This window comes from Bison bison, unplaced genomic scaffold (assembly GCF_000754665.1).
Source record: "Bison bison bison isolate TAMUID 2011002044 unplaced genomic scaffold, Bison_UMD1.0 scf7180017864527, whole genome shotgun sequence".
NCBI lineage: Eukaryota > Metazoa > Chordata > Mammalia > Artiodactyla > Bovidae > Bison > Bison bison.
Window position 1 is genome coordinate 9323775 of NW_011495078.1, and position 27584 is coordinate 9351358.

A 27584-nucleotide genomic window follows, 5' to 3' on the forward strand; every position below is an offset into this window, starting at 1 on the left:
GGGGGGGGGGTGTACCATGGACTTAATCTGGATGACAAGTATCAATGTAAGAGTGTAAGGGGTCATTGAATGACACACAATTAAGAACTGTCACACAACAACATCTTTAAGGATATTAGAGGGCATGACCTATATCGAGGTGGAAGTTACAAGAAGGTTACTGTGTGTTCTTGGATCCAGAGGAGTAAATCCCCAAACATCCTATGAATTGTATCATGCATCCGTCAAAGGTAGCTAAGCTTAGGGGAGACCTGGCCCTGCGTTCATCTCCAGTTATTTACAAAAGCCCATTGTGTGTCAGGGCAAAGCACCTCTCTGTTCGCTGCTCCATTGACAGAGTCGGACTTTCTTTTTCATCCATCGAGCCTGACAAAATGCTGCAACCCAACATCCCAGCAGGCAGACTTCACTACTGTTCTAACTCCTCCATCTGTTATGAAGGTCACAACAATGTATCTTGTTTTAAATTTTTCTATGGAGTGATTTATTGTCTTGGCTATCAATTTGTAAAGAAATAAAACGCTATTTCTTCATCGTCTCCTGAGGTGGCAGCTTTATTCCCAGCTCCAGGGAAGCCCGTGTTGCAGGTTCGTTTTTCTGCTGGAAACACTCAGCTGGGTCTGGGCTGCTAAACTGCTGTGCCCTGGGGATCTCAGGACCCTCTGCTCACATCTGCCCCATCACGGGAGAAAGAAAGAGACTTATTTCCTTTGCGAAAGCCAGGGTGAGGGGTTTTCATGTACAAATTCGGGGGTAAAGTACACGGCAATATGGCAAGTCCGTGAGATGAATCCAGAAATAGATGGCCCCTGTTTAAATAACTCAGAAGGGGGTGTCTCTTCTCAGCCATCATGTTGAAGACCCTTAATCCGTTTCATGATTCTTTTCTTGTGGTTCTTGGGGTGCAGGTTCCTCCATGCTGACAAGGATAATTTCTGCATCCCCACTGTTCACTGACAGAATACAATTCCATGATCTCATGTGTAACGCCTTTTTTGCTCTACAATTCAGCAAGGATTCTTCCAGAACAGGAAGAAACAGAGGAGTCCACAGCCAGCCACTGCCAACCAGGCATGCCAGCTTCATCACTAACACGGACCTCAAAACGAACATCCTTGAGGCTATAAGAGGTCCTGATACTGATCACACTTTTACATTCCTTCCAGGTTTAAAACTCTCTACCCGTTGAAGGGCAAACAGATAGTTTAGACAAATATGCTTTCAACTCTTCATTGATACCTGAATAGATTTCCACCACCTAAAGCAAACAATTTGAAAAGGCGTTAACTAGAGAGATTTTCTTATCCTGTTTCATTTTAAGGAAATTCCTTTGGGCTAATGTTTAGTCAATCTATTTTTTTATATATTTTTTCTACATTAATGATGCTTAAAAAATGAGTCTCTGTCTTCAGAATGTAATGACTCTAACCAGAATATTTATTCTACTTCTGAGGACGCCTCCTTGGCTATTAGGCAATTCTCTTTCTTCCCTGTGTCTTCTTCAGAAAGGTATTTACCTGCTAATCCTGTCCCCAGGGTAGGTGTCTGAGGGTAAATGCAGCTTCAGCTTCAGCTCCACGTTGGGAAGTGGGGATCATCCATTCTGAAAGGAGCCTAGTGAGCTGGGAAGCCCCCAGGCATCTAGTTCCATGCAGAGCAGCTCTTGAACATTCAGTGAGAACACACACATTTCCAGAATTTCTAGGTGTTTTCCAGCCACTCAATGCTTAGTCGCTCCATCGTGTCTGACTCTGCGACCTCATGGACCCGCCAGGCTCCTCTGTCCATAGGATTCTTCAGGCAAGAATCCTGGAGTGGGTTGCTATTCCCTCCTCCAGAGGATCTTCCGAACTCAGGGACTGAACCCAGGTCTCCTGCATTGCAGGCAGATTCTTTACCGTCTGAGCCACCAAGGAAGCTTTGCTTCCTAGCCAATAGCAAAGAGGAATGTGACAGCCTTTAGATAGGCCCATATGCACCGAGAGCAGGATTTTAAAGTCTCTTGGAAAATTTATACAAAAACGTCAATATCAAGCTACCTAAAATTTAGGACTTCCCTGGCAGTCCAGTGCTTAGGGCTGCACACTTTCAAATGCATGGGTTCAATTCCTGGTCAGGGAACTAAGATCTCACATGCCATGTGTGGCCAAAAACAATAAAAATTAAAAATAATCAATTACAAAAAACCTCACTTTGCAAAAAAAAATCTAAAACTCAGTCTATTAATTAGTATTCTTTCCCTACTCAGAAAAAAAAAAAAGTGCCCTTTGGGGGTGGGGGAGGGGCACTGGGTGGGGTTGCTTTTCTTCTTGAATTTATTTGTTCCTATTCCATCAACTTGAAGACTGTAACCACTTTGAAGGCTTCATTTTTTTTTTTTTTTTTTGGATATTAGGTTACACATGTCTAGTTGGCACTAGTGGTAAAGAACCCATCTGCCAATGCAGGAGACACGGGAGACGTGGGTTCGATCCCTGGGTCGGGAAGGTCCCCTGGAGAGGGGGCATGGCAACCCGCTCCAGTATTCTTGCCTGGACAATCCCCTGGACAGAGGAGCCTGGCGGGCTACAGTCCATAGGTTTGCAAAGAGCTGGACACAACTGAAGCCACTTAGCACACACATGTTTTTATCGCTAATTCATTTACGACTAAAGAAAGCAGCATACAGGTAACTTTGAGACTTTCCTTCTGATAATACTTTCCATGATCGTATGAATGGGAGAAATTCAAGCTCAAAGTCTGGTCGGAGCAGAGGACAGCATGGTTTCCATTCAGCCTGGATAAGCCGGCTGTACGGACCACGCTGCTGTACAATACAAACCACACGGAAGAACAGGGAACCCGTCCAAGCTCCAGCAGATACTCACCCCTTCCCGAGCACAATATGCCATCTGCCGATTCACACAGACTATTGCTCTGTTCCTCCGTCAGGTTACACTTCCTCGGATGCTGGCAGAGCGTCCCGAACCATGCTTTCTCACAAACACAGCGACCGCAGGAACATGTCCCATGGCCTGCGAGGCAGTCACGGGGTGGGGCGAGAGGAGGAGACGGGTACACAGGCCGTGAGTCACACTCTTTAAAGGAGACATATGTCAACCAGGGAAATCTCGTTTCCTATCGAGCAAACACACTCTCCTTAACCACAGTCGATCTGGCATGTGAGCCTTTAAAAGAACTTCACACCCAAGTTCTAGCTGAACACAGTCCTCTTGAATGTCGCATCAGAGACGGACTCCGGAGAGAAAGAAAGCTTGGAACAAATTAAAATGCAAGGTGATCATCCTTTCTGGATACACAGTAGGGCCCGTTTGCTTCGTCACCAGGATGGGTCCCCCTGCTTGTCCTCACTGTGCACACCCTGACACCCAGACCGGTCCACTGCCTGCCACATTTCTCGATCCCTCTCTTATTTCCAAATAAAAACTGAAGGTTAACTTCCATACGAATGGCATCCAGGATTGTACACCTCTCTCCCTGTGCCCCTCTGTTTGCTAATAACAACAGATATAAGTGTAAGTAATGGTGTCTTCCGATTGTTGAACAGAACTTAAAAACAGCACCAGGCTTAGACTCATATTTTTTTTCCCCTTTTGTTTGTGTCACTGGTTCCTGGTTTGGGGATGTTTATCTTTGGTGTAGATGCAACATGATATCTGTGACCGTTAATCACTGGCATATACATCGGGCCAATCGCTGGCCACCAACACCCCACGTGATTGCACCATCTTCCACGTTCGTTTCTCTTTTTTCCAATCAATGCTCTGTTCTTTTTACCTCGATGTGCATTATCAGATGGCCAGATCTCTCCAAAGAAACAAACAAAACAGCTATTTGTTTGGCAACTTCTTCCTAATGATTATATACAGAGCATTTTGCTAGCACCAGGGAATGCAAAATCAAATGTGAAAATGCAAAAAAAAAAAAAAAATCAAATGAAAAATCATGGTGGTCCCTGCCCTACATTCCAGGGACATATCAAATCATCATCCAAACTGGTCAGGCCCTCTGATCTCTTGAGACCATTCTGCCTTGACCATTCGCTCTGGCAGGATCCCCAAAACATATTCCATCTGCCTCCTCCTACACTCAGGTCTGCCCAAGGAGGGATTGGTGGCCAATATTTAATTGCTTGCAATTAATTATTAAGACTTATAGAACCTAACTACCCATGAATGCAGGTGATGGCTCCCCATAACACATGACTATCTGGAAGTGAATCAAAAGCAACTGGGAGGAAAATTTGAGAGAGACCTGGATTAACAGGCCTATTTCTTGTCCATACACTAATTTATTGAACTGCATCTCACCATAGCCCATTGAGTCAAGCATTATCACCATTTTATAGTCAAGAACCTAAGGCTTGGAGAGATTAAATAGTTCAGTTCAGTTCAGTTCAGTCACTCAGTGATGTCCAACTCTTTGCGACCCCATGGACTGCAGCATGCCAGGCCTCCCTGTCCATCAATAACTCCTGGAGTTTACTCAAACTCATGTCCATTGAGTCGGTGATGCTATCCAGCCATCTCATCCTCTGTCATCCCCTTCTCCTCCCGCCTTCAATCTTTCCCACCATTTGGGAAGGGTCTTTTGAAAAGGGTTTTTTCAAATGAGTCAGCTCTTCGTATCAGGTGGCCAAAATACTGGAGTTTCGGCTTCAACATCAGTCCTTCCTATGAACACCCAGGACTGATCTCCTTTAGGATGGACTGGTTGGATCTCTTACAGTCCAAGGGACTCTCAAGAGTCTTCTCCATCACCACAGTTCAAAAGCATCAATTCTTTAGTTCTCAGCTTTCTTTATAGTCCAACTCTCATATCCATACATGATTAAATAATTTTGCCTCAAATCACAGAACCATACAGGATTAGAACCTGACTCCAGTTTTCCTTAATTTCAGCGTTTCCTCATTTTCCACATGTCACAATGCCTATACCTTTCATTATGGAAAATAAACCCTGACTACTAGACTTCCCTGGTGGTCCAGGGGTTAAGAATACGCCTGCCAATGCAGGGGACATGGGTTCTATCCCTGATCTGAGAAGATTCGACGTGCACCTAAGGCTGAGCACCACAACTACGAAGCCTGTGCTCCAGAGTCCAAGCTCAGCAACAAGAGAAGCCAGCACAGTGAGAAGCTGGTACAGTCCAACTCGAGCATAGCTCCTACTCGTCACAACTAGAGAAAGCCCGGGCAGCAACAAAGACCCAGCACAGCCACTAAGGAAATAAAGATTTTTTAAAAAATAGAGTGTAACTCTTAAAAAGCCAACAGACAATGACTATCAATTTGAGACATCTAAGAGACTTTTCTTAATCCCTGTCTTTTTAAATAGCTGCATAGTTGTAAGGTATACATTTGACATTCGTGGGTACTTTCCTTTTAAAAAGTCTCTCCTAAGTTGGTTTTCATGACATTGAACTTGCCTTATCCTTTCAACACTCCTCCCTTGTCTATTTATTCCTCTACTTTTTGCCTGACCGGATCAATGTAGGAATCCCCTGACTGTCCAGCCTTAATCATCTTCTCTTGAAAAATTCATCAAATCATAGGATTTTAGCTAACCACAGCGATCCAGCCCTTAAATCTCTCCTAAGTTCCGCACTTGGGATTTCACACATTGTGTTCTACTAACATCCAAAAGCTACCTGGAGACCTGGAGACATAATTTTCTTTCTAAAAGCTATTTTTCTATGTAGCCCACCCGTTCCAGCAGCCCAACTCTGCTGGTCAACCAGTTCAAAATGTTTTGGATCATATTTCGATCTCTCTCACTCTCCTCATCTAAGAAGTTGCCAGATTCTGTTGAAACAACCCCTGAAATCTGCACTCCTATCACTATCAGAGGGCTTCCCAGGTGGCGCTTGTAGTAAAGAACCCGTCTGCCAATGCAGGCAACATAAGAGATGCTGGTTCAATCCCTGGGTCAGGAAGATCCCCTGGAGGAGGGCAGGACAACCCACTCTGGTATTCTTGCCTGGAGAATCCCCATGGACAGAGGAGCCTGGCGGGCTATAGTCCCTAGGGGTGCAAAGAGACGGACATGACTGAGCAACTTAGCAGGTACACGCATCATCATCAGAAACCTTTGAGAAACCTTCGATCATGTCTTCCTCCAGTGTTCTGGCTCCCAGCTTCCTATAAAACAACTCTACTCACGACATAGCTTTGAGATATAGGACTATGTGACTCCCTAATGCTAATGGGAAGAAGTTCACCCAGTCTAACCTTCTGTGTCTTAGGTTCCTAAAATAGAGCCCCAGCTGCTTCTCCAACCTTACTTCCTGTCCCCTCCATACACTTTCTGATCCACTCATCCTTCCCTATGTAGTTCTGGGGTTTTCCTGACTTCATGACTTTGCCAAGATAGTTATCTACTCTATACAACCAGATCCTGCTGAATTTTCAAAGCACAGGGGCAATGACTGCCTCTGGAAGATTTTTCTAATATCCCCAAGTGAAATTCATCTTCTCTGAATTTCTACACCATCTTATTTTTCAACTCTACGGTGCAACTTTTTTTCTTCCACCTTGTGATATGCAGTTATGTATCAGATAAACCTGTTACCTGACAGAACTCTTTGACAGAAGGAATCACTTCTGATAAATTACTGTAGTCTTCAGAGTACCAAGTACTCTGCCTTATACACAGGGGATCCTCCAAAAACACTTGTAGAGTGAGGTTTTTTCAACAAAATTCTCTTATCTTTTTCCCACAAATTCCAACTGACGATCATAAACCGAATCCAGGACATGTTTGCAGGTCATCTGGTTAATAACTGGTTGTTCAAAGTCAACAGACAGCTCTTAGATGGCTCTGTTTTATCTACATCCTGTAGAGTGGAATGAAGTTAGCAAATCTGTGTAACAGTTACATACTCAAGTAACAGTTATGGAACTGATTCCATCTTGACTTCCCCAATAAAACAAAAGTCTACTTAAAGTGAAGTCTACTTTAGAAGCTCAGAACAAGTTATCCACCTTTAATGTGTATGTATGTGAAAGCTGCTCAGTCGTGTCTGATTCTTTGTGACCCCATGGACTGTAGCCTGCCAGGCTCCTCCATCCATGGGATTCTCCAGGCCACAATACTGGAGTGGGTTGCCATTTCCTTCTCTAGGGGATCTTCCCAACCCAGGAATGGAACCCAGGTCTTTCGAATTGCAGGCAGACTCTTTATGATCTGAGCCACCAGGGAAGCACCTTTGGAGGTAGATAACGTGTGGTGAGAAGAAGGAGGAGGAGGAGGAGGAGGACAAGAAAGAGCTTTTAGTACCAATCTCACGAAGCTCTGGACTTTTCAAATGTTTATGTTTCTTACTGACTCTGGGTGAGTAAGCATTACCATCATTTCACATAAATGGAATAATTTAATCTCTATGCCAGAAAAAGACACTCTGCTCTTGATTTAGGATATTATTGAGAATGAATAAATGGCTCCTCACCACAAGTAATTTAATATATAATTTACATGCAAGGAAATAGGAGATCGTTTTTCATTTATTAGCTTATTTATCACACCCTTCCATATAGTCAGGTTGGCATCTTGCCCAGACAATGGTCAAAATGCATTGGGATTTAAAAGTGAAAGTTGCTCAGTTGTGTCTGACTCTGTGATCCCATGGACTATACAGTCCATGGAGCTCTCCAGGCCAGATTACTGGAGTGGGTAGCCTTTCCCTTCTCCAAAGGATCTTCCCCACCCAGAGATCAAACCCAGGTCTCCCACATTGCAGGCGGATTCTTTACCAACTGAGCTACAAGGGAAGCCCAACGGTATTTAAACATTTTGCCATTTACATGACTTCTCTTTATTCAAAAAAATTTTAAAGCTTTTAATACTATCTTCTTTCTAAACTAATAATTTGGTCATCCATTCAAAAACTTTTTTCTTGTGCACCAGGTATTGTACCAGCTCCACTCTTAGGGGCTTACAGTCTACTGGGAAGAAAACAAATAACAACATGGGAACAAAAACACTTGAGCGATGGAAGAATTAAAGAGGGTGGTGGTATATATGGCAGAGAGAACATTATTAACTGGACGAATCAGCTCTCTGACACCCATGGGCTGAGAAGGAGCTAGACAGTCAATGTTCTGGAAAAACGAATGAAAATTCTCAGAATAAGAAAGAGCTGGCATGTTATAGGCAGTGGGGGGAAAAAAGGCAGTGTATTTGAAGACTAATGAGGAAGAAAAATGGGAAAAAAAAATGGAAAAAAAAAACAATAAAGTTGGAGAAATATTTAGGAATCAGAACATAGCAAATTATTCATCCTTGGTAAGGCATTTAGATTTTATTCTAAGAGGAAGGGGAAATCATAGACAGGTGTTATGCAAGAGAGTGATGTGTTATAATTTACAGTTTGCAAATACATTTTGGCAACTGGGTGAGAGAGATTCTGGTGTGTTGGGAAGCGGTGAGGATGGGGAAAGTGAGAGGGTGTTGCAGAGCCCAGGCGAAGGGTGATGCAGGCTTCAACAAGGCTGATGCCAATGCCGATAGGGAGAGCTGGCTGAGATCTCCTTTGATGGGGGTGCCTATGGCACTTGCTGCTGGATTATACATGGCAGGTGAGGGAGAGAAAGACCGGGTTCTCTAACAATGCAGCCTAATAGACAACGGAACTGCAGGAGGGAGAGCTGAGAGCAGAACATCAGCTCCGTTTTGAACCTTGTGTGGCTGAGATGCTCTTAAGACAACCAAGGAGAAGTCAATAAGCAACTGACACAGATCTGGCATTTGAGGACAGTTGGCACTAGGGCTGTCCATGCTGCAGTCTTCCAAAGGAGATGGCATTTAAAGCTTTGGAAGTCAATGAGCCCACTTAGGAAGAAGTAAATCTTGAGAAAATCTGATATTTATGGTAGGGTAGAAGGGAGAAGCCAGACAAGTAGGATTATCCAGGAAAGAAGGAGAAAAATATGATTATGTTGTCTTGTAAAATAACAAGGAGAATATTTCATAAAGGAGACCTACTGAGTGGAATCATACTGAAAGTCAGAGTTAAAAAAAAAAAAAAAAAGATGATAAAAAGCACAAGAGTAGTTTCAGTCAACTTTTGCCAGATCTGCCCTATTCTGTTGACCCAGGCCAATGTGTGGAACACCCAGGGGTGGCAGAACTGGGAGAATAATCTATTCACATTCAGGGAGAACGGCATCTCTCCTTGGGGGTAGAATTCACAGTGATGTTATCTGTGATTTGTACATGCATGCTCAGTCCCTTAGTCGTGTCCGACTCTTTGCAACCCCATTGACTGCAGCCCTCCAGGTTCCTCTGTTCATGGGATTTCCCAGGCAAGTATACTGGAGTGTGTACCATTTCCTACTCCAGGGGATCTTCCAGATCCAGGGATCAAACCTGTATCTCCTGTATTGGCAGGTGGGTTCTTTAACCACTGAGGCACCAGGGAAGCCCTATCTATGTAATAAGCATGTAATAGATCATTCTAGAACCTGTATGGAGAACCAGCCTAATGAAACATTTAAAGTCTACTAAATCTGCCTTCACTTGGCTTCCCAAGTCTTCATACAGGTGAGCAACTTTCCATTTGATTTTCATTTCCAAGGCCATTCGCCCTCTCCTGGCATCTGGCAGACCCTCCCCCCAACCCCACAACCATGATTTTTCTTTCTATTCTCTTCCCTTCGCCTACACCAAAATATTCACCAAGAACGTTCTGGATGTGTGTTGTCCAATGTAGTGATCACTAATCAGCGTGACTATTTATTAAAGTTCAATGAAATTTACAATTCAGTTTCTCAGCCGCGCTAGTCGTATTTCAAGTGTTTAACAGCCATACATGGCCAGCGGCTACTGTGTTGAAAAAGATAGATATGGAACATTCCCATTATCTTTGAAAATACTCCTGAGCAGTGATGTTCTAGACAATGACATTTCCAATGAATCCATTGGCTCTGAGACACATTTTCTTAATACACTGTAAAGATGGTGCTCAATTAAGTAACTGGCCCACGTGAATGGATCTAATTGCATCAGCTACTATTAATACATACTGTCTGCCCAATATTCTTTTCACCTTGTTAATAATAGGAGGACCCTCATTTTTTTCATGGAGATGCTGATATGCTCATCTGGAAAATATTTGATTACTCAGGCTCCTTTTGACCTAGAGTTGCCCTTAGGACTTAACTCTATTAAGTGAGATAAAAAAGAAAATCCCTTGGGTAAAGTTTCCAGGAAAGCTATTGTCATCTAAAGAAAATGAGACAGACTCAGCTAGCGCATATCCTTTGCCCTTTGTCCTATTCTTTTCCCTTTCTTCTTTCCTAAAAGATGGCACAACAGGAGGTTTTCAATGGGCATGAAAGGGCAGAGTGGGAGGGAAGAGAGAAGGTGTGTGGGACGTTGATGGCTCTCAGGCAGTCACCCTGCCATCCATCCAACCCCGAAGTGACAACCGGCAGGCTTATTTGCGTCATTACTTATCGCTGAACACAGTCCTAACTGGCTATATAGTCAGGCCACTCAAGATGGCTGTTCCCTTGCTCTCTGCACATTCCCTGCTCAACCAGTCTCTGCTTCACTCATATTACCATCCAATCCTCTTAATTATACACTTAATCAGTAACGGTTTATGTGCTTGCCTCTTGCCCCAGCCACTGGTCTCTCTGGTAATGATGAGCCAGCGTGATCTCAATTCCCCCTGTAAATGTTAAGCTCCTCCTCCCCGGAGTACCAAAGATTGCTGCCATGTCCTGCCACCTGCCATATGATGGGTGGGGTGTTGCTCCAGGAACTTTTGTTGTGGACTTGCAAGATTCTCTTGTCCAGGGGCTACCCTGATGGTCCAGGGGTTAAGAATCCACCTTGCAATGCAGGAGACTCAGGTTTGATCCCTGACCAAGGAACTAAGATTCTACATGCTGCAGGGCAACTAAGCCAGCTCATTGCTACTACTGAGCCCGGGACACGTCAGACGATCCCGTCAGCTGCAACTAAGACCCAACACAGTCAAAAATAGACAAATAAACATATAAAAAGCAACTCCTTGTCCAATAATCCACTGATGTCTCTGCCACTGTCTCCAGGCTGGGCAATTACAAGGCCTACAGGCCGGCAGGGTGCCTCCCAACACTGGCACATGTACAAGCTCAGGAAAGGGGTCTGCGGTTTTAAGATGTAATTCAGAGACAAGGAGACAATCACGATGCCACTCAGATCATCCAGCTAAGAAAGGCGTGGCCTGAGTCAGTGGTCTGGACCGTCAACATAAGTCCAGGAGTGCCTGGGGGCGGGCGGCGGAGGTGTTACTGCAGTCATACTCTCAGGCTGCCTGATCATCTTCAAATTGCAGCTACGAACCAAAGAATTCCTAGAAGAAATGTGAACTGATTGTGTAATTAAGAGGTGGCTCTTCATTATCCTTTCTTGTTCCTTAAATTGGACTCATAGGCTCATTCCAGGAGCTGAGAGGAAAAAGGAAAGCAGTAAGCAGTCCACTTCTTCTTCTCATCCTGGATATACGGAGTACCAGAGGGAGTTCTCCGGTTAAGCTTGAAAGTGAAAGTGTGAGTCCCTCAGTCATGTCTGACTCTTTGCAACTCCATGGACAGTAGCCCACCAGCCTCCTCTGTCCGTGGAATTCTCCAGGCAAGAATACTGGAGTGGGTAGTCATTCCCTTCTCCAGGGGATCTTGCTGACTCAGGGATCGAACCCGGGGCTTCTGCATTACAGGTAGATTCTTTACTGTCTGAGCCACCAGGAACAATTAAACATATAAGAGCCAACACATAGATACATTTTCCTTATGAAATCTTATAGTCTAGTGTCACTAAAATACAAATACATCCCAGGGACTATCACTCCAGCCAAAGCTTTTTTTCTCAGTAGTGAGATCTGATAAAAAAAAATCCATGCATGTGTAGATCACATAATATTTTTGTCATTAATAGAGAATTGAGAAGGTCCACATCAGTCTATGATCACTGAACACTGCTTGTTGCCATTCAGTCACTAAGTCATGTGCAACTCTTTTGCGACTCCATGGACTATATAGCTCGCCAGGCTCCTCTGTCCATGGGATTTTCCAGGCAAGAACACTGGAGTGGGTTGCCATTTCCTTCTCCAGGGGATCTTCCTGACTCAGGGATCAAATTTGGCAGGTGGATTCTTTACCACTGAACCATCACTTTGCTCACCAGTTTAAGTTGATTAAGCGAGGCATAGTCTTCGTGCTGACTCTCTCTGTGCCAGTCACTCTCATGACCCTCATTTTCAGGTTGTAATTTTGGTGTAATCCAAACTGAACTGCTTAAAATTATGCAATTGCTTACATTCACCTTCAGGAATGCTTGCTAACTGATCCCAGCCTACCAGAATTGGTTTAATCACTTGCAGCGTTAATGTTGGTACTTGTCGGTGCTTAGCCATCCAGTTGTTTCTGACTCTTTGTGACTCATTTGGCCACAGCCTGCAGGGCTCCTCTGTCCATGGGATTTCCCAGGGAAGAACACTGGAGTGGGTTGCCATTTCCTTCTCCAGGGGATCTTCCCAACCCAAGGATCGAATTCACATTTCCTGTGTCTCCTGCATTGCAGGCAGATTCTTCCCATGCTGAGCCTTCCGGGAAGTCCTATTTTTGTTGGAAAGGTGGATGGACATCATTGCCTGTTAGTTCTCACGTGCCCCCTAACTAAGTAGGTTTACATTATTTGGGGTTTTACTTGTTTGTGGAAATGCTCAGGGAGTCCCAGCTTTGGAGTCAGGGATCTGAATTTTGATCTCTGGCCACACACACATTAGATATGTGGGCTTCTCGTCCAGCCCTCCAGATGCAAGGTCAGAGATACTATGACTCAGGGTCTGGTAGTGAACTGAGAAAATTACCCAGATTAGCGATGTCAATTTTGCTTTTTGAAGCCACACCAGAGGGATGATGCTAGTGAGCTTCACGCATGCCTCATGGTAGGATTTGTTCTCCATGGGCTGCCTCGTGATGTTGTTGTTCAGTTGCTAAGTCACGTGCAACTCTTTGCGACCCTATGGACTGTAGCATGCCACGCTCCCCGGTCCTTCAGTATCTCTTGAAATTTGTTCAAATCCACGTCCACTGAGTGGGTGATGCCATCTAACCATCTCATCCTCTGTTGTCCCCTTCTCCTCCAGCCCTCAGTCTTTTCCAGCAACAGGGTCTTTTCCAATGAATCAGCTCTTCACATCAGGTGGCCCAAGTACTGGAGCTTCAGCTTCAGCATCAGTCCTTCCAGTGGGTATTCGGAGTTGATTTCCTTTAGGACTGGCCACAGGATGTGGAAACTAAATTCTTTGAACAAAGTAACTGCCACTCTTTCCTCTAGGCACAGAACTGCTGGTTTATATGACATCAACTTTCTAAACATTCTGTAGTTGGTGCTTCAAGAAATCTAAAACAGATGTATTTGGGACTTCCTTGGTGGTCTAGTGGCTAAGACTCTATACTCCCAATGCCCTCTGTGAAGAAAGCGTTCTTTTTTTCAATAAATGGAGACAACAAGACAAAAAAAAACATAGTCTCCTCCACCCATCTGACTGCTCAAACCAGAAACTTGTGAGTCACCCCACAAGTCACCCTGCCCCTCACTCATGTCTTTCAATCATGAATATCCATAAACGGAAATTTTACTCCCGGTGGGGTGGGGGGCACTCTTGTCAGGTTCAACTAAACATTTAGATCGACAATTGACACTGGTCTCCTTGGAGGTATGTGGGATGGGACAGGAACCACATCCTGTCAGCTTTCCTCTCCATGGGCATCCTTACAGCAGTTCATGAGGATAACAGCTTTATACTGCGGTCTGGGGATAACCTTTACTTCAGGTTAATGCAGTTCAGATGCCTGGAGATGAACTCCACATTGCACAGATATTGAGGCTTCTCTGGCTTAGAAGTCTTATGCCCCATAGGAGCCCAAAATCTCTTCCAATGATTCCTTAAGCACAGCTTCCAGGAAATTCTCAAGAGACATGCCTATTGGCTGAGACACAACACTCACAGAAAAGCATGGCCTTCCCATAAGACTTTCACAGTTCATTCTTAATCCCTCCCAATCTAGTTGAAATTTATCAGCCATAGGTCACATTGCCATGAGCCACGTGGCCTGGTTGGCATCCACCATACTCATCTGTTTCTGGGGAGCTGGAGGAGGGGTCTAACAGAGGGCCGAGTCCCCTGCGGTGAGTCGAAGGTTTCAGGAGCCTGTCGTCATGTTGTCTCTAGTATGTTATCCAATACATCACAGGTTTTCCATCCTTACTGTCCTAAATCTAGCTAACCTGCCTGCATCTCTCACCAGGACTCATCTCCTAAAATCACATTTACCCAGCAACCCTACACACACACACTCCTCCCAGAAATCCAGACCTCGCCTGGCAGCCAGGGGTACTTGGTAAACAGAGTGATTGTGCTATTGTCTTGTTTAAACGCTTCTATGGTTTCCAATCAGTCTTTCAGTGAGAGTGAAAGTCACTCAGTCGTGTCTGACTCTGTGACCCCATGGACTATACAGTCCATGGAATTCTCCAGGCCAGAATACTGGAGTGGGTAGCCTTTCCCTTCTCCATGGGGGTCTTCCCAACCAGGGGATCGAACCCAGGTCTCCCACATTACAGGTGGATTCTCTACCAGCTAAGCCACAGTAAAGGCTTTCAAATCAAGAACGTGTTTACAAAATCTATCATATTCTGTCCTCTTTGCTATCTTATCATCTATCACACAGAGCTTCTCTTTGGTTCTCAAAAATCCCTTGACCATGTCATCCTCTCTTTCTGCCATATGCCTGAGCACACTTTGTTCTGTGACTCCTGGGTCAATCCACCTCCCCTCATCCGGCTAAATATTATGACCTGATTACCAAATGTGGTGGTCACGATGCTTAGCTGATTAATACATTTCAAGCATATATTAGTTCCCCTCTCTGGTGGCTCAGACTGTAAAGAATCTGCCTGCAACACAGGAGACCCGAGTTAAATCTCTGGGTTGGGAAGATCCCTGGGAAGGGAATGGCTACCCACTCCAGTATTCTTGCCTAGAGAATTTCGTGGACAGAGGAGGCTGGCAGGCTACATACAGTCCATGGGGTCGCAAAGAGTCAGACATGACTGAGCAACTAACACGCACACACAAGCACATATTAGGCATCATATAGTTTTGACCAGATATTAAGACATTCGCGAAGGTGTCTGTAGCCTCCAGTCTATGCCAAATCCCCTATCATGTATCTTTTCATTGAATTAGTGCTTATCCTTTCAGACCATCTGCCTCACTGTCCTTTCTTTGTCAATGCCACCCTTCAAGTGTGACCATCAACTCTAATAGATTCATCATGAAATCCCCAGTGCTGGCTAACAGTGGGGGCTCAACAATATTTCCTGAATTAAAGAAAAAATAAATGATTACGTCAGTTTCAACCATGCAGAATATGGAGGAATTTCCATATTGGAAATAAGTAATTTGAATTTGAAGAGTATGAAGCCAGGAGGGAACGATGCTAAGAAATCATCTTGGGAGACACTGACCTTAAGAGAAAACAGGAAGAAGCTGAGGTTATGCAAGGACAGCAAACAGTCAGCAGAAAAGACATCCAAACGCAATTTATAGGGAAATGCTAAGATTTATTGGCAGGCTCTGAGAGCTTCCCCCAGTGGCTGATAAAGAATCTGCCTGCCAAGCAGGAGATGTGGGTTCGATTCCTGGGTTGGGAAGATCCCCTGGAGAAGGGAATGGCAACTCACTCCAGTATTCTTGCCTGGGAAATCCCATGGACACAGGAGCCTGGAAGGCTACCGTCATGGGGTCACAAAAGAATTGGACATTACTTAGCAACTGAACAAAACCAACAGCTTCCTTCTGCCTCTGAGAGATAAGATAAAGTGATTACAAGAGAAGAGAGAGAAGAAACGGGGTAAGGTGCTTCTGAGGCCCAGGGAGAAGACCATGTCAAGAGGAATCGAAAGCAGAGTAACCACGACCCTATGCTAAAAAGTGGCCACGCAGAATGAGAACTGCATGGCACCTCAGATTTGGGCAACTGGGAACTATGAATAATCCCAGAGAGTCAGTTAGGCAGAATAGTGGGAGACAGAGCAAGTTTCCATGGGTTAAAGATTAAATCAAGATGGGACTTCCCTGGTGGTCCAGTGGTTAAGAATCCACCAGGCTACGCAGGAGACACAGGTTCTATCCCGGGTCGGGGAACTAAGATCCCATGTGCCATGGAATAACCGAGCCTGCGGGTTACAACTACCAAAGCCTGAGCACTCTGGAGAGCGGGTGCCACAACGAGGGGACCTGTGTGCCTCCAGGAAAGACCCGACACTTCACAACCAAGTCCTGCTGCAGCCAAATGAATGAATATACATTTTTAAAAGTAAACTAAGTGTTCTGCTTAAAAGTCAGTTTCAAACAAAAATGTTTAAAAAAAAAAAAAAAGACTGAACCAAGAGGAATGCAACCAGACAGGTCAGAGGTAAAGGTGTCTAGGAGAAATTACAGGCATGCTTGTGTCTGAGAGGCAGTGACGGTCATTACATGAACAAGTATGCAATGAGTATTTGCTGACTTAGTTATGTGCTATATACATGATGGGATAATATGAAATAAGATAATCTTTTCTTATGATAATGGGGATTTTCAGGAATACAGAAACTGGCGATGCATGTGGTGGTTCGAACCTTAAGGGCCAGTGTCATCTTATTTGTGTTACTTCACGCTTGCAAACCCATGAGATGCTTCCCTCTAGGTACCCTGCTGAGTAAGAGCCACTAAAAACACTCCTGAGATGCATGTGGCCACTTTGATTTGGTAGCTTAATGTCAAGTGTGAGGATAAAGACGGCTTTATGCAAAGAAAAAAGCAGACAGTTATCATTCTGAATAAACTGTTATAAAACAGAATTAATAAGCAAACATGAGTTCTGGTCTATGTCCCATAGTTTACAGTAATCCACAGCATAAACTCCACCTGAACTGGCTCTTTCATCTTTTATATGTGTATATAACACTAATGATGGGCTTCCCAGGTGGCGCTCGTGGTAAAGAATCAGCCTGCCAATGCAGGAGACATAAGAGATGTGGGTTCGTCCCTGGGCTGGGAAGATCCCCAGAGAAGGGCATGGCAACCTACTCTAGTGTTCTTGCCTAGAGAATGTCATGGACAGAGGAGCCTGGTGGGCTTCAGTCCATAGGGTCGAAAAGAGTCAGACACGACGGAGGTGACTTAGCACACACACAACACTAATGGCAGTAATATCTATATCTACTTGTGACACATGTGCTGGATACGACCCTGAGTGCTTTATATGCATTAACTCATTCACTCTCACAATAACCCTCCAAGAGACATATAATCATCTTTTATAAGTAGGAGAAATGGGATACGTAAATTGCCTCAGGTTATATTGGGAATAAGTGGCTGGCCAAGGTTGGAACCAAGAGAGCCTCATGTCTGTAGACTTAACTGATGTTATAATTTGCCATTTATATTTCTAAACAGCAAATTACATTTACATAAATGTTTGTGAAGGGAACTTGTGGTCTCCTTATCAATGGGTCTAGTATGCCATATATTTTAATACTGGAATTACTGTATGTTCAAACTTGTTAATTAGCAGCATGTCCCTTGTAATTTCTTTCCAGAGAACAGCAGAGAAAAAAAATGAAATTCAAGGGACTTCCCTGGTGTTCCAGTGGTTAAGACTCCATGCTTCTAAGCAGGGGGACATGGGTTCGATCCCTGGTCAGGGAACTAAGATCCCACATGCTGCCAGGTGCAGCCAAATAAATAAATTAATAATTAAATTCAAGATTATAACAGTCAGTGTTACTCATTCAGTTGTGTCTGACTTTTTGCGGTCCCATGGACTATAGGCTGCCAGGCTTCTCTGTCCATGGGATTCTCCAGGCAAGAATACTGGAGTGGGTTGCCATTTCCTTCTCCAGGGGATCTTCCCAACCCAGGGATAGAACCCAGGTCTCCTGCATTGCAGGCAGATTCTTTACCATCTGAGCCACCAGGGAAGCCCAAAGCCTACAGCACTTGATATTCCCAGGCAGGCTCCCATCCAAGTCCTAATCAGGCCCAACCCTGCTTAGCTTCCAAGATCAGACGAGATCAGGTGTGTTCAGGGTGGTATTGCCATCGCTGAGCTACCAAGGAACCCCTATAACAGTCAAGGCTCAAACAATTCCTTCCACAACTGTCTTAAAGAAATCATAATTTGAGGCCAAGTGCAAAACTCACATGGGAAGTGATGTTTCCAGTGAGAATATGAATTACACTTGATCCTCATTATTTGAAGATTCATATTTGAGAACTTGCCTACTCCCTAAAATTTATTTGTATTCCTGAAAATCAACACTCAAAAAGCTTTCCAGGGCATTTGAGAACACAGGGCAAATGGTGAAAAATGGAGGTGTGCAAGGTTCACACTCCCAGCGAAGGTCAAAGAAGGTCACGCTCTGCCTTCTTGGCTCAGTTCTTACACTGAAGACCAGTGTGCTTTTCCCAGTATAGGAGGTGCTAGACTCTTCGCATTTTTGCACCTTCCGTTGGTGATCTTGATGTTTTTGATGGCCTCCAAGTACAGTGCTGAAGTGCTAGCCAGTGTTCCTAAGTGCAAAAAGGCTGTGAGGTTCTACCTTAGGGAGAAACCTGTGAGCCAAAGCATCTTCGTTCAGGCATGAGTTACAGGGCTGCTGGCCATGAGCTCCATGTCAGTGAATCAACTACATGTGACCCAGTATGTCTTCACATAGAAACACACATGAAACAAGGTTATGTACTGATTGGTTTTTGAAAATGCCAGGAGCAGAGGTGGGATCCTAGCTAGCCCCATATTTCCCTCAAGAGTCAGTATTTGCCAACTCCCTGTGCATGGCACCTTTATAAACCATGTGTGTGTTAGCTGCTCAGTCATGTCTGACTCTTTGCGATCCCCTGGACTGTAGCCACCAGCCTCCTCTATGGAATTCTCCAGGCAAGCATACTGGAGTGGGTTGCCATTCCCTTCTCTAGGGAATCTTCACAACCCAGGCATCGAACCTGGGTCTCCATTGCAGGCAGATCCTTTACCATCTAAGCCACTATGGAAGCCCCTTTATAGACCATAGCCACCAGGAATACCAAGACTAGACTTATCTTGTTGGGGAACACTTCCAGAGCGTCAGTGTGGACTGGAAATGATGTGCAGCATTTCTAGCTAGAAGTCACTATGGGTACACATGAGCTGACCGCTGATGCGGACATCTCCCCCTCTCCTGGAACTAACCTCCTCCAAGCAGTAGGATTGAGCCACCATCATAGTGAAGATTCACAAGTGAACGAAAAGGAAAGCAAAACCACTACCCACTGGAATGTGTACAGATGTGTGCACTGGCTCCAGTGCAAAATCTGTGCCAGAATGTAAGGATTCATGCTGTCACCTGGGGTGCAGAGCTCGGAGAAAGCAGGAGAAGGTAAGTGAAACTGAGCGTCGTTATCCACAGACACCTTTTAAATTAACGGTATCATCCTAACCCCAATTCTCTCAAGGACGTTATTCGAATATCAAAGTGAAATTTAAGAACAACCACACGGGGACTTCCCTGGCGGTCCAGTGGTCAAGAATCCACCTTCCAATGTGGGGGACATGGGTTTGATCCCTGGTTCGGGAACTAATATCTCACACATCGTGAGGCAACTAAGCCTCCAGGTCACAACTACGGAGCCTGCATGCTCTGGAGCCCACGTGCTATAACTAGAAAGCCCGTGCGCCACAGCTAAGGCCTGATATAGCCAAATAAATAAATATTTTTTAAAAAAGAACAACAACACAAAATATTTTCAAGGGAAATTTCCAAGGTGTGTTTCCTTTACATACTTGAAAAGTGTTCTGAGATCCTTTGGTCAGTAAAACATGAAATTAAATGCACAGGTGATTTTGCAGAGCGGGTTGCTACCATTTAAGAAAAAGCACTGATAGAATGCATCCGGTTATACAGGTCAAAGATGCTATGCTTATCTGATTAGTGTGTGTCAGGTGCTAGCAGACACACCCAGTGGTATAGAATCCGCCTGCCAATGTAGGAGACGTCAGGGACTCGGGTTTGATCCCTGGGATGGGAAGATCCCCTGGAGGAGGAAATGGCAACCCACTCCGGTATTTTTGCCTGAAAACTCCCATGGACAGAGGAGCCTGGCGGGCTACAGGCCATGGGGTCGCAAAAGAGTGGGACATGACTGAACGAGTACACACGCGGCAGGGCACACAGAGGTAGCAGCAGCGTTTTCCCCAACCCTGAAACACATTCATCCTCGGGTAATTACGTTCCGATATCATCTATATTGGGGAAGATCGACCACCTAGGAATTAATCTCTAAATATGAGAGGAAGGATCTTGAAAATCATAGCCAAGGTTCTACCAGGAGAATAAAGATTATTAATAGATCAACACATCTCCAGCTACTGCCTAATCTACTGTGCTTCATCCTGCATACAACCAGAGAGAGGGTGGATTGGATGATCAGCAACATGTAGACCATGTCAAAGAATGAGAATCTGCACTTCAGAAAGGACAGACCACCTGGCAGGAGAGTTGGGGGCCCTTCTGCGGGGGTGTCCCAGCAGCACCATCCTTCTTGTTAAGATGACTTTCACTCAGCACCCGCTGAGGTTCTCTGCCCAGAGGTTTACTCCAGCCACCGAAGCCTGCTCTGATCAGGTACCTGTGGGACAAGCTGGATGTGGCCTGGGAATTAACGCCTCCTAGAAGCAATCCTCAACCCATGACTGATGATAGAATTGTGTGCTTTACTCGGACCTCTAGAGTTTCCTCCTCTGAACTGGGATTAAGCTCCAATTGACCGCAGCAGTAATTGGGTTGATAGCATGGTCTTCATTGGCTGCCCTCTCCATTGTCACGTCTTCCCACTTTCCTACCGGTAACTCATTTCCTTTTCCAATAATCTCTCATGCTCACACATGCTCAGTCATGTCTAACTCTTTGTGACCCCATGGACTGCAGCCTGCCAGGCTCTTCTGTTCCTTGGATTTTCCTGGCAAGAATACTGGAGCAGGTTGCTATTTCTTCCTCCAGGGGATCTTCCCAACCCAGTGATGGAACCCATATCTCCTGTGCCTCCTGCATTGGCAGGCAGATTCTTTACCACTCAGCCACCTGGGAATCCCCTTCCAATAGATGACTTGCATTCAAATCTTAATCTCAGATTCTGACTTCTCATCGTTTTTTTTTACAAAAATTCTAGTCTCTAGGGCAATTACATTTCTGATTGTATAGCCTCAAGTCATTGATGTTGTTTGTACATTTACAGGTTTGGCTAATGGGAATCAGTACCCCCCACCCCACCCCCAGGGCACAGACAACTCTGGGTAGATGGACCAAGTGGAGATACGAAGAGTCAAAAATTAAAAAGCTATCACTGTGCGATGTTTTCTCATTTACCTAGTAAACATTTGATCTCATCTAACAAGAAGATATATAGATTCGTTTTATCTTGATTTCCTCCCCAAAGCTGGAGAGAAAGAGAGATTCACTGGGGGGAGGGGGATTCATTATTTTATGGGTATGCACATGTAACAGGTCTGTACTATATCAGGTACTTAAGGACAACAATAAAAGGGACTATAGTCTGTTTAGATATTTCTGATGACTACTAGAAGTAAAGGGAAAATCTAAACTAAAAGTAATATTGACATAAAGTACACACAGTTGTATGTCACTCTCGGGAAAACTGTGGTTTAGCAAGAGATCTGTGAACTAAACTCCACAGCTCCTACCGTGGGTCTGGCACTTTGCAGAGATGGGACATTAACGCCTCAAACCTCACTCACTTTTCCGTTTGTGAGACTAGGGTAGGAGGAACAATCTCTGAGGATGGCTGTCATGGGAACCGGGAGAGAAAACACCCGGCCCAACAGTTATTAAAAAGGGCCTTTTCCCTTGGTTCACAGAAAAAGGAAAGAGGAAAATACTTTTGGTGAAATTCCAAGTGTTTTATAGTTGGTTAGAGAGAGAGTTGCTAGACAGCCATACGTGGTGGTCAGAGAGATGACAGAGATGGATGGTCAGCTGTCCTCACTTATATGTGCCTGTGGGGGCTTTCCCCCCAATAACAATACCCAATTCATTATGGTAATTATCAATCTAATCACACTAGGACCACAGCCTTGTCTAATTCAATGAAACTAAGCCATGCCCGTGGGGCCACCCAAGATGGGCGGGTCATGGTGGAGAGGTCTGACAGAATGTGGTCCACTGGAGAAGGGAATGGCAAACCACTTCAGTGTTCTTGCCTTGAGAACCCCATGAACAGTATGAAAAGGCAAAATGACAGGATACTGAAAGAGGACTCATTGGAAAAGACTCTGATGCTGGGAGGGATTGGGGGCAGGAGGAGAAGAGGACAATAGAGGATGAGAGGCTGGATGACATCACTGACTTAATGGACGTGAGTCTGAGTGAACTCCGGGAGTGGGTGTTGGACAAGGAGGCCTGGCGTGCTGTAATTCATGGGGTCACAAAGAGTCAGATACGACTGAGCGACTGAACTGAACTGAACTGAATTATCTTAAAGAGATAGAATTATATTCTGTTTGTGTGATTCTAGGTTCGGTTCACCTTAATTGTCCTAGAAACCTGGGAGGGGCCATAATCAGCACGCACCTTCTACAATATGGATCTTTGCAAGACTGAAATGGAACCATGCTGACCCTCATCCCCTCCCCTGGATGAAGCTCAGGTGGACACTGGCAACATTCTATCCCTGTGACTCTCCTTTTTGCAGTATTACCTTTGTAATGACCCCTATCTGCCTCATTCTTCCTCTATGTTGCTTATTCCTGGTGGCTCAGACGGTAAGAAATCTGCCTGCAATGCAGAAGACGCAAGTTTGATCCCTGGGTCAGAAGATCTCCTGGAGAAGGGAATGGCAACCCACTGCAGTATTCTTGCCTGGAGAATCCCATGGACAGAGGAGTCCATGGGGCTGCGAAGAGCTGGACATGACTGAGCAACTAACAGTAACAAGCTTGTGTCTGGGTCTCAGATTCACTATGAAAACAGAGCGTGTATCTCTTGTTACTGTGTAATTAACTTGGAGTGTATTTTACTTTTTTTCTTTTTTTTTTTCTTTTTTCAAGTCTCAGGTGATTCTTCCCGGATCAATTTTTATCAGTAGAGGAATAAAAGCTGGAAACTGCTTGGTTGAAGCAAACCGTTTCCGTCTTCAGAGAATCTGGTTTAGTGTCTGTCTTCTTTTACTGATAGGATGCTGTGTCCTTTCACGTACATACACACGAAATAAATTCAGAGTACGAGGTCATTACCAACCCAGTTGTATATGACTAATTGTATAGGTCCAATTGTGTATGTATATGCATATATGTCTATGCTAATTGTGGAGAAGGAAATGCCAACCCACTCAGTGTTCTTGCCTGGAGAATCCCATGGACAGAGGAGCCTGGTGGGCTACAGTCCATGGGGTCGCATGAGTCGGACACGACTGAGCAACTAAACCACCATCACCACTACCATATGCTAACTGTATATGGCTTTTTGTATATCTTCTTTTTAACAGAATTTTTTTTTTAAAGGAGAAGCAGAATAAGAAAAGCAGATAACGCAGGTTGCAGGCAGAGAGCTGTGAGAATTGCTCACCTCCACAGACCACGCCGTCCAAGTCTTCACAGCGACGATCGTCACATTCACATGTCTTGCCATACACCCTGCTGTCTCCCGGCGGGTAGCAAGTGCACTTGCCACATTCACACTTACCTGCAAAACACACAGGGAAAACACGCTCATTAGGAGACTCACGGAATCAGGAAGACTTTTCAGGAAAACAAGCACCTGATTAGACCAGACCTCCTGGATCGGTATCTAGTCTTTGTCTGCTAACAATTCAGCAAATACCTTCTCCTACATCCCTAAGGTCAAGCTGAAGGTCAAGCATAAATGCCTAGGAGGTTGAGCTGGAGCTGAAGCGACAACTCCTGGCTCGTAGGTGACTCCTGTTTTCTACTTTCCATGTTCTGTTTCATTCCTTTTTGAAGACTCATTCAGTGATGAAACTCCCTGGATGTTTCATATTCCACTATGAGGAGACCATTTAACATAACTGAATCAACTTTATTTATTCTGACACAATTTGAACTAATATGGTCATTAAAAATATTTTTAATTTGGGTCTGTCTGCCACATAAGCAAAAAAAAAAATTCTCATGGATACATTTCAACATGATATTTTAGTGCTGATTTGGTGTGAGTTTTTGAGTTCACAGAATTCGTCTTAACATGGGACGTGGGTGAGAGTTCATGTCCTAAATATCCTTATTAACCTTGACTTAAAGTTTAAAAGTAGAAACTTGTTTTGGAATTGAGTTTGGTTCACAGTTTGGGAATTTCTTAATTATTTTCCTTATGACTTTCATCATTATTTCCTGAGCTGTAACTATGCCTCAAACACTATAATTTCTTCAACTCCATCCTTTTGTGTTCATGATACCACACATGCACTAACATTATGACTATCATTTTACTAAACAGGAGATGGAGACATATTGAGGCCAAGTAACTTTCTCTGCTGAACCAGCTCTCAAGGGATAGATTCCAAATTTATATCTATTCCCATCATGCTTAAAGTTTGCCTCTAAACATTCGGCCATATTGTGTCTTAATATATCATCACGGAGCTCCAGGAGGCTGTATGAGAAAGCACAGTTCTTTTTTTCTGAGGAATTGGGACTGGTTTGCCAGAAATTCAGCCGAGTGACTACTCCAAGACATCTGTTAGCTCCCTGTCATTATCCCAACCATCATAATTACACACCCACTGAAATGATCATAAGATACTTCAGGGCTAACCCTGCAATGCTGTTAGTCATTCTGTTACTGCATTTGTGCCATGCTAAAGAAATTCTGAGCTGGGATACGATAGGAAAAAGAAAAATTAGTATTTAGAGTCGTATCACTTCAGCGCTGTAATTAAAGATAGTCTAACACAGTGATTCATAATCTTTTCTGGCAGAAGTGTCAGGGTCATGGTCCCTTTGAGAATCTGATGAAAGATACAGCAATAGATAGTGCTCTTCTGGCCTCCCTTCAACCCGTCTTTCTACTTGGAGGCAGAGCTGAGTTCAGCAGGAGACAGAGCCCTCCCCCTCCCGCAATGATACCCCTCTTCCAGGGGACTGGTGGACCGTGCAGGGACACACCAGACACCCTTGGCCAGGGCTTGGATTCTTGAGGGTGAGAGCAAGGCACGGGGACTGTGGCAGAGTGGCAAGTGTGACAGCACAGCCATGAGCCTCCAGGGGCGTGGAGGCTGACGCTCCAAAGTGACGGCTGGTTCGTGGCAGTGCCTTGCTTCCCTGGCTTGTTGTGTGAGCGAGCTGTCCAAGCTTGCACTCTGAGCCTAAGCCCTTGGAATAAAATATGTTTTCATCTCAGTGAATGAAGTTGGTGACCTTTATTAGCAATCAAGAACTCTAACTGGTAGACCCCAGATCTGTCCCTGGAAAAATACATACCAGCATGCATTTATTTTTTTGTAAAATGTCATAAGGATCCATGAGTCTCTACAATTTATTTAAGAGACGAGGAAACTCAAGTACACTGAGGCTGAATGACTTGCCGAAGGTTAGCAAAGTAGACATTAGCCATGTAGCCGTGTTGGTGTTAGAACCCAGATTTTCTGAGCTGTGCATAATATTGCCTGCTCTGCATGAACACACTGGCCCTCTCATGGGTAGATGCGTGAATGACAACTATGATCCAGGCTGTGGACAGAGGCAAACTACATACAGCAGCAGTGAGCGTAGTTGACGAGTCCACGGCAGACAGACGTGGGAAACACCAGTCACACCATTCCTGAGACATAATCCACTCCCGGTTACCAGGGCAGCATCAGTTCTTAAGTTTGAGGGTACATGTGTTTATGGTGACCATTTAATTAACATTTTGAGGCATATAATAAGTTTCCTGACCACGTATTACTGGTTTCTTTGACAACCATGAACATACTATTGGCATATGTGTTTATTTTATTTTTCACTTGAGGAAGAATTAATTAATTTACTCAATATCTATTACTTAGTCATAGTTCAAAAGATTGAACACAAATATCTATCAGATCCAGACTCATTAATAAAATTATGGTATATAAACAAAGCAGAATATTATAGCATGTGAGGTTTTAAAAACTTTTTTTGGTTGCTCCTCACAACATGTGGGGTTTTAGCTCCCCAACCAGGGATTGAACCTCAGCCCTTGGCAGTGAGAGCTCGGAGTCCTAACCGTGGAACCATCAGGGAACTCCCCATAGGGGTTTAAATTTCTACACTTCACTGGCTGTATATTCTGCAACTTTCTCTATAAAATTCAACCTAGTGTTCACTAGCCTATTTAAATTTAATCTCTCCGTAAACCCTCCCTTGTCCTCCCTGATTAGTTTAGTCACCTGTCAGAATGCAGTGTTCTGTCTAATCCCACAGTACTTAGTCCACACCATTAGTAGATCACTGAATGCAAGCTTTTTACTAAATACATGCCTGAGCCCTACTCTAAGTAGTGATATCTTTATTTCAGGCTGTGGGTGGATTCATGCACTGACAGACTTTATTTTCTTGGGCTCCAAAATCACTGTAGATGGTGACTACAACCACGAAATGAGAAGATACCTGCTTCTTGGAAGAAAAGCTATAACCAGTCTAGACAGCATATTAAAAAGCAGAGACATCACTTTGCTGAATAAGGTCTGCATAGTCAAAACTATGGTTTTTCCAGGAGTCATGTACAGACATTGGAGTTGGGCCATAAAGAAGGCTGAAAGCTGAAGAATTGATGCTTCAAATTGTGGTGCTGGAGAAAACTGTTGAGAGTCCCTTGGACAGCAAGGAGATCAAAGCTGTCAATCCTAAAGGAAATCAACTCTGAATATTGGAAGGACTGATGCTGCAGCTGACGCTCCAGTACTCTGGCCACTTGATGCGAAGAGCAGACTCCTTAGAAAAGACCCTGATGCTGGGAAAGATTGAAGGTGGAAGGAGAAGGGGATGACAAAGGATGAGATAGTCGGGTGGCATCACTCACTCAACGGAAATGAGTTTGAGCAAACACTGGAAGACGGTGAAGGACAGGGAAGCCTGCCTGCTGGAGTCCATGGGGTCGAGGAGAGTCAGACACGACTAAGCAACTGAACTGAACTGTAGGTGGGATCTGTAACTGTATAATATCTGTGATAGATATTAGTATTTACATATTTAATTTAAAAACATGTTGAGAAGCTGTAATTTCAATAACTCACATAAAATCCATTTCTTTCTATTTCTCCAAAAAAAAAAAATTAACTATATTTTCTGATCCAGAATGAGATGATTTAAGAAGAGCAACATCATCAAAGGCACCTGCCAGCTTGGGAGCAGCAGTTACACTCTCTACAACCTTATTTTCTTCTACTTTTTAAAATGGCAAAACCACACTTGCATACAGGCTCAACAGTGGGAGAGTAATTAGGGGCTCACATAAAACAGAAAAGAGATTAGCACTTCACTAACACAGTCGTCCTTCGCCTAAAATAATAGGTT

General features: G+C 44.2%; 1 protein-coding gene across 1 annotated transcript in view; it reads right to left on the reverse strand.

Moving 5' to 3' along the window:
- The window catches only part of ITGBL1 (integrin, beta-like 1 (with EGF-like repeat domains)), a 236932-nt gene that overhangs the window by 7077 nt on the left and 202271 nt on the right, over window positions 1–27584 (reverse strand). The window contains exons 7-8 of the mRNA XM_010831480.1: window positions 23659–23775; window positions 2868–3014 (exon numbers count right to left, since the gene is read on the reverse strand). Coding sequence (XP_010829782.1) covers window positions 2868–3014; window positions 23659–23775 — 264 coding nt within the window. The remainder of the gene's footprint in view (window positions 1–2867; window positions 3015–23658; window positions 23776–27584) is intronic.